Source organism: Chanodichthys erythropterus, chromosome 16 (genome assembly GCF_024489055.1).
Source record: "Chanodichthys erythropterus isolate Z2021 chromosome 16, ASM2448905v1, whole genome shotgun sequence".
Classification (NCBI taxonomy): domain Eukaryota; kingdom Metazoa; phylum Chordata; class Actinopteri; order Cypriniformes; family Xenocyprididae; genus Chanodichthys; species Chanodichthys erythropterus.
Window position 1 is genome coordinate 3302798 of NC_090236.1, and position 8154 is coordinate 3310951.

The 8154-nt window shown below is 35.4% G+C and overlaps 1 protein-coding gene across 1 annotated transcript; it reads right to left on the bottom strand.

The window, feature by feature from the left end:
- Positions 1-111: 111 nt before the first annotated feature.
- lactb2 (lactamase, beta 2) lies at positions 112-6411 on the bottom strand. Its single transcript, XM_067363040.1, has 7 exons — positions 6198-6411; positions 5892-6055; positions 5617-5743; positions 2044-2222; positions 1792-1940; positions 823-910; positions 112-656 (listed from the first exon to the last, which is right to left on the bottom strand). Exons 1-7 carry the CDS (start codon positions 6317-6319, stop codon positions 616-618), a joined length of 870 nt encoding a protein of 289 aa, XP_067219141.1. The 5' UTR covers positions 6320-6411; the 3' UTR covers positions 112-615.
- Positions 6412-8154: the final 1743 nt, after the last annotated feature.

The window sequence follows — 8154 nt, forward strand, 5'->3', positions numbered from 1 at the left end:
TTCCTAAAAAAAAAAAAAAAACTTTTTTATTTAATTAAAATAATTTTAAATTTGTTTGTTACAAATAAAGAAAGGTTACACACACACACACACACACAAAATCATGTACATTACCATAAGAATCCAGTTTTGTTTTAAGCCAAATTAAAAGCAGCTTTATTTTACATTTAACTTACTTACAAATTATTGGACACTGTCTCTCATTGTTGACATGAACAGCGCATAGAATTCCATTTATAATCAGATTACATTGAAACAAGGGTAGTTAACTTTGACATGTTTTCCATTTTAAAAACCATTATGTTACATAATTCATTCAAATGTTTAAAAGTGCTAATTTGTAAGGCACTTTGGAAAAATGTGTCTGCTAAATAAATATAAGTATCCTGCTTTTGGGGCATGTTGTCACAAAAGGTCAACACTTTGTTATTCCCCCTCCCCTTCCCACAGAAATATTTAATAGGGGGGAAAGTGACAACTAGCCCCAGACTCCTTTAAAGTGTTTCCAGAATTAAGAAATATCAACAAAATCCAAATAAATCCATCTCAGTCCACTTTTTATTAGAGACTGTGGGTGATTAGTGTGCTTTAAAAAAATAATAGATAAAAAATAAATCACAAATTGCTCTTCCACTGCTTTTCATTTGAGCCTTCAGCTGCAAGGAAAAAAAAACAGTTAAGACAAACGTATATATATAAAAAACAGACAAATGAATGTTCATACACTGTCACATGTGCACACACAGACCTGTACAAACAAACACCTGTATGCACACACACGCACACACACACACACACACACACACACACACACACACATACCAAGGCAGATCTTTCCTTCCTTGTGGAGTTTCTTTAAATGGTGCAACAAGTTAAACTCTGCTGCTCTGTGCAGGTGTTCAGGGGTCTCCTGCCATACAGACAATTAAAAAACACACACAAAAAAACACATGAAAATCATGTCATGTAAACTGTTAAGAAAATAATAACATTACATATATATGATGCACTTTCATTCGGCCCAGTCTTTGGGCATTATTCTATGAAGCAGTGACCGCTTAAAGAGAACCCACAAATGGAGAGTTCACTTCACACACAGTGCAGATGCATGAAACCACTAGTGAAAATGCTTTGGATGTTGAAAAGTTGAATGTCGTCTTAGAATTTGGTTAGTCCCTTGTCTGTACAAAGGAGTTCACAAAGTCACACATTTTCTTATGATTATCACCTAGAAGTAAATTAAAATAAATATTTTTTAATTTGTTTTAAAGGTTTCAATGTCTCAGATTTTGGTCCCCACTTTACATCTGTCATTTTCTTTTCTCTCCTTATGGACAGCAGGTTTGGCAGTGTCGAAATGTATTAAATGCTAAAATGCCCTTTGGATTCAGTCTAATTAAATTCAGCATGAAATGGATGTTGCGATAGTCTTTTCTTCCCTATAGTGACGTTATATCCGAATGAAACGGCTTCTCGAACAAGGAAAAAATACAGAGCGGGACTTTTGTCCTTCATGAATTGATTGGATGGATTGATGGTTGTGCTTTGTTTTGCTGTGATGTCATGTGAGTGACAGGTTATTGTCCCGCCCTCACGTCAGAGAAGCAATGTCGCTGCAAGTGGGAGGGGAAGTCATTTTGGCTAAAATTATGAGGGCACATGAAAAATAATGATGTGCACGGATAAATAATTTATATTAAACAAACACTGCAATATTCCATAAAAAAAAGGGGAATTGTTTGATTTCATGGTGTCTTTAAAGAGTTAAGATCATTCAGAAAAGAGTTGAACCTTGTACACCACTTTAACCAGTTCACTGGAGGTAAATGCAGTTCCACGATTCTCCTGCAAAACGTTTAGGATCTGCTGTTCTCTTGCGTTCCGGTGAGTTATATACTCACAAATCTTAGAACCTGCGTTGTGGACCACTGGCCCGTGACCTGACACATCAAAATAACACACACAAGCATTTTTTAGTATCACTGGAAATTAGAAAGCACTCTAAAAAAATGAAACACTGTAACAACATGCAAACAGACTTACCTGGATATATGAGGTCAGCCTTCACGCTGAGGAGCTTCTGCAGTGACTTCATGTAATCATGGAGGTCCTCAAACACGGCCGTGCCCTCTCCCAAAATACAGTCACCTGAAAACACAGCCTGCTCCTCCTCCAGGAATAATGCCATGTGATCATCTGTGTGTCCAGGAGTAAACAGAACCCTACATGCAGCACAAACAATATAAAAGCAAACTTGTTCAACTAATGTTTTTGCATTTAGAAACTTGCACACTAATTTGCCTAATGCATTTATATAAAAACTCAGAATGTGAATAAATAAAATAAATAATAATAAAAAAAAATCTATTTTATTCTACAGTACATTTCAAAGGTTTGGGGTCAGCAAGATATTTTTAAATCAATACTTTTATTCAGCAAGAACACTTTAAAGGGTTAGTCGACCCTCATGTCGTCCCAAACCCGTAAGACCTTTGTTTACCTTCAGAACACAAATTAAGATATTTCTGATGTCAGTTGCATATGACAACAGTTCAAATTGTTAAAGTCGTTGTTTTTGTTTTGTTTTTGCACACAAAAGTATTCTCGTCGCTTCATAACATTAAGGTTGATCTACTGTAGTCACATGAACTATTTTAACGATGTCTTTAAAGGTGCCCTAGAACTTTTTAAAAAAAGATGTAATATAAGTCTAAGGTGTCCCCTGAATGTGTCTGTCAAGTTTCAGCTCAAAATACCCCTTATATTCTTTTTAATTCATTTTTTTAACTGCCTATTTTGGGGCATCATTATAAATGAGGCAATTCAGGGCTACTGGCCCTTTAATTCTCCTGCTCCATGCCCACGGAGCTCGCGCTTGCCTTGAACAGTGCATAAACAAAGTTTACACAGCTAATATAATCCTCAAAAGGATCTTTACAAAGTGTTCGTCATGCATGCGTCGGATTATGTGAGTATTGTATACTGTTATATTGTTTACATTTGATTCTGAATGAATTTGAGGCTGTGCTCCATGGCTAATGGCTAATGCTACACTGTTGGAGAGATTTATAAAGAATGAAGTTGTGTTTATGAATTATACAGACTGCAAGTGTTTAATAATGAAAATAGCGACGGCTCTTTTGTCTCCGTCAATACAGTAAGAAACGATGGTAACTTTAACCACATTTAACAGTACATTAGCAACATGCTAACAAAACATTTAGAAAGACAGTTTACAAATATCACTAAAAATATCATGATAACATGGATCATGTCAGTTATTATTGCTCCATCTGCCATTTTTCGCTGTTGTTCTTGCTTGCTTACCTAGTCTGATGATTCAGCTGTGCAGATCCAGACGATACTGCCCTTGTCTAATGCCTTTCATAATGTTGGGAACATGGGCTGGCATATGCAAACACTGGGGCGTACACCCCAACTGTTACGTAACAGTCGGTGTTATGTTGAGATTCGCCTGTTCTTCGGAGGTCTTTTAAACAAATGAGATTTATATAAGAAGGAGGGAACAATGGAGTTTGAGACTCACTGTATGTCATTTCCATGTACTAAACTCTTGTTATTTGACTATTCCAAGATAAATTCAATTTTTCATTCGAGGGCACCTTTAATACCTTTCTGGACCTCAAAAGGTACAATGACATTGCTGCCTATGTGTGGATCAGATATCCTCGGATTTCATCAAAAATATATTAATTTGTGTTTCGAAGATGAATCTTGGGACATGTGGTCTCCGTCTCAACGGACGGTGCAAAAGAATAGTGATAGGACGCGGGAAAATATCATGTTCATTCATGAGATTATTAATGTTACTGTAGTATGAAGCAGAGCAGGACCGAGTGTTGTGGGAGCTGAACGAGGCCGCTGGAGCAATAGCACAACACACGCCTCACAAGAAGCAGAACTTTTATTATGACACAGTCGCCAGTGCCACTTCCGCTTTTCTGGTCATGAGTATGAGGTAACGCAGCTCTGTTTATTATATTAGATACATTTGAGAGTGTTGAAAATTATGTTATAACATTACTCTGTGCGTTCGCTCAGCGGCTGCTGTCAGACACTTGTTGCACACTGCATTAAGATAGATCGATTTTAGAATATCATTAAATGCTGGATGGCGTGTGTTGATAAACTACATGCAATTCATTTTAAAACATATTGTATGATGGAGAAAATTCTGTATTACTGTTACTAAAAATAAAGTTGCATCTGATTATGCTATGTTAGCTACTTGACAAAATAGTGTTTTTCTCTGAGGCATGGTAAAGCATGGTACTCGCAAAAAAAAATCACGAAAATTAGATTTAAACAATAAGACTAAACGTGTTGAGCTATATAATAATAATTAGTTTTTCTGTCTATAAATGTATCAAAACATTTTCCTTGTCCATTAAAACATGTAATACATTAAAGTAGGGCTGGGCGATATATCGAATGCCTTTGTCACGCGCATTTCATCAGTGAACTACGGCTCTGTCTATTAAATGGCGCTCCATTTGAAAGCAGGTGATGGCGATTAAGCGGTAATCAGGGAACCGGCTTTACTGACGAAATGCGCGTGACAAAAGCATTCGATATATCACCCAGCCCTACATTAAAGCGTCTTTGGTGTTTCCATGGTTTCTACAAAATAAAATCTGAAACCGAGGGTAACGCGGATGTGACGCAATTGACAGACGACTCCTCACACGTCTCGGAGCCTTGGTTAAAATTACAATTTTCTCACGATTTACAAATAGTTGCAAACATTTGGGATATTGTAAGTGAACAAAATATATAACACTGGCCTAGTGGTTTTTGGATATTTTTCTGCAAAAATATTACATATTGCACCTTTAAGGGTGTGGAACGACATGAGGCCGAGTAATGACAGAAAATTCATTTTTGGGTGAACTAACCCATTAAATTTATAAAAAATTACAGTAAATACTTTTATAATGTTACAAAAGATTTCTATTTCAAATAAATGCTGTTATTTTGAACTTCCATGGTTTCCACAAAAATAAACCAAATCCGCATATTAGAATAATTTCATTGGAGACTAGAGTAATGATGTTGAACATTCAGCTTTGGATCACAGGAATAAATTACATTTTAAAATAAATTAAAATAGAAAACAAAATGTAATAATATTTCACAGTATTAATGTTGCTCAAATAAATATAGCCTTTGTAAGCTAAAGAAACTTTAGCTACCAACCTCAAACTTTTGAAAGGCAGTCTATGAATATGAGCATGTAAACATGACCAAAGATTATCATGTACAGAATAAGTTTGTGTGTGTGTGTGTGTGTGTTCTTGTTTATATTACATCGTGGGGACCAAATGGCCCCACAATGTAATAAAAACCTGAGATCACCTACATTGTGGGGTCCAGCCAGCGGTCCCCACGAGGGAAATGGATTAATAAACATACTAAAAGATGTTTTTTTGAAAATGTAAAAATGCAGAATGTTTCCTGTGATGGTTAGGTTTAGGGATAGGAAGTATGGTTTGTACAGTATAAAAACCATTACGCCTATGGAGAGACCCCACTAAGATAGGTGCGCCTGTTTGTGTGTGTGTGTGTGTGTGTGTGTGTGTGTGTGTGTGTGTTTACCGTAATGTTGCCCCTTCAGTCTTTATCACATCACCATCACTGAGATAATTATATTTCTTCTTCTCGTCTCCGATCGCTTCTTCCTGTGGAGGACACCGAGGGAGTTTACTGACCCTCAGCTCTGCTTCTGCATAACACATGCGGCTATATTAGTGAGGATTTCTCATAGACACAATGGTTTTTAAACCAAGATAATTAGATTTACATTTACATTATTAACACATGGTTTGGCTGAGAGCTTTTTAAAGAGTGAGGAGCACTTAAAACCTGTTCACCTGTGTGAAAGTGTTTGAGTATGTCCTGCACTCCTCCAGTGTGGTCATGATGCCAGTGTGTCACTATAATGTGTTGTATCGACGTCTCGTGCTGCTTTAGAGCCTCGCGCAGATTGACAATATACTCTGGAATCGCGCGCTCGCCTGCATCAATTAACACTCGTCTGACAGACACACAGAGACATTTAATAAACATTCACATACTTGCTGCATTCAATAAGTTACATAGGTTGTACATGGTAAATACCTTAAGTAAATAAGTTCATTTATCTCGTGCCATGGTTAATAATTGTATGAGACTAGTACCTTTTGCCAGTCCCGACCAGGTATGTATTGGTGCCCTGCAGTGTCATGGGCCCCGGGTTACAGCCCAAAACTCGCACCACTCTGGATGACAGCTGCTCGATACGAGGAATCACCGCGGACATTTTCTTCAAGACTACTCAGACTCGGCGCGAACTTTAAATGACCCCTGAAAACGCTTCTGCGGACAGATCAGACTGACAGCAGCACTCCAGACAAAAACTTCCTGTTCAAAAAAGTCACTCTTTACAAAATAAAAGTATCGGAGGCTCAAAGTTAGGATATTTATTTTGATTTTATACTTGAAATTACAATGAATTTGATGGCTTTATTCGTCATTATATAGTCTTTATGTTCTGCTAATGGGACATTCTTCAATTGCGGTGGTAAATGGTGTTTTCCTAAATTGCAACAGTAAAAACTAAAAAATCATATAATTTTTGCATATTCATATTCTGTACGGTGAAAACAATCTGTGCACTGTTAAAAAGCTGTTTAAAATGTTGCCGCTTCCATATGCCTCAAAGAAGTATTCTGGCATGTAATTGCAAAAATATCATTTAAAATAAAATAAAATAATAAAATAAAATGGTAATATTTGGCAAGTACAATTTAATTAAAATGTTTTATATATATATATATATATATATATATATATATATATATATATATATATATATATATATATATATATATATATATCCCCAACTTCATGTATGTAGCGTTACAGTAATGAATGTTGCCCATTTAAGAAAAGGGGGAATTGTATTTGGAAAACTTAATGTCGTACTTTATTAGAATCTGTGGTGTTGCACTGAACAGATTTTATTTTATTATTATTATTTGCATGATTTAATCTAAATTTGGTAAATACAGTCTTATTAATATTTCTAAAATGTCCCTATGTTGACACCATCATGATGGCAGCCACCATTTTAGAAAAGTCTAGATTTGCGCTAATTTATCTGTGGTGTTACTGTCTTTCATGGTATCACCACATGACTCCATAACTTCACAGACAATATACAACTAGTAATGTACCATTTTTATTTAAAAAGAAATAATAGATTTTGGTTTAGGACATTCATAACCATATAATTTTATCACTCTTGTCAGGTATGGCAAAATTATCTGCTGCTGAACAGCACCGTCTTTATTTTATTCATTAGTCTTAACTGTATTTTGTATTTAAAATATTTTTTTTTTTTTTTTTTTTTCCTGTCATTTTTTTACTTGACCTGTTTTTTTCTGTACCGTTAATTTCTGACTATGAATTTCTGATATATATATATATATATATATATCTATATATATATATATATATATATATATATATATATATATATATAACTGTACAGAAAAAAACAGGTCAAGTAAAAAAATGACAGGAAAAATAAAATGAAAATGTATATATATAAATACGTACAAACACACATATATCAGGAGTAAGGAAGCAATATGATGCAATATATAAAATCCATATAGACACTTAAGAAATTAAAGGGGGGGGGGGGGGGGGGGTTTTCAGTTTAATAAATGCATAATAGCGTCATGCAGTAACTTGAGAAATTTGTTCCTGTCATGAACAAAAACGCCTTTCTACAAAAATGCAGTAGGGGAGAATGGGGTGATTTGTGCCAGGGGGGAAGTAGTTCCACCCATTGTTTCTGGAAAACCATAGAAGAAATTGGTCATGTGACCACATAATTTTGAAAAGCCACCCATTTTACTCATCCTCTAAAGAAGAGAGACACATGACATGAGAGGAAAGCACATTTTAGCTCAAAAAACCTTTCAAAGGTTTTTTCCCTTTCAAAGTAAAATTTCTATGATCAAGGTTTTTTGATTGTAGTATCTGAACAATTATAGACAAGTTTGAAAACATTTCACACATGTTTTAGTGCTTTAGCAGGCTACACAATGAGTCTATACAGTTAGCAGTATGTTAGCTCTTAACTGC

What these genes read in the sequence shown, in the direction of transcription:
- lactb2 (XM_067363040.1), bottom strand. Translation starts at nt 6,319, where the DNA reads ATGTCCGCGGTGATTCCTCGTATCGAGCAGCTGTCATCCAGAGTGGTG. An exon ending in ACTCAAACACTTTCACACAG is followed by an intron (nt 5,744 to 5,891) that starts GTGAACAGGTTT and finishes TGTGTTATGCAG; the next exon opens with AAGCAGAGCTGAGGGTCAGT. An exon ending in GGAAGGAAAGATCTGCCTTG is followed by an intron (nt 657 to 822) that starts GTATGTGTGTGT and finishes TTTTCCTTGCAG; the next exon opens with CTGAAGGCTCAAATGAAAAG.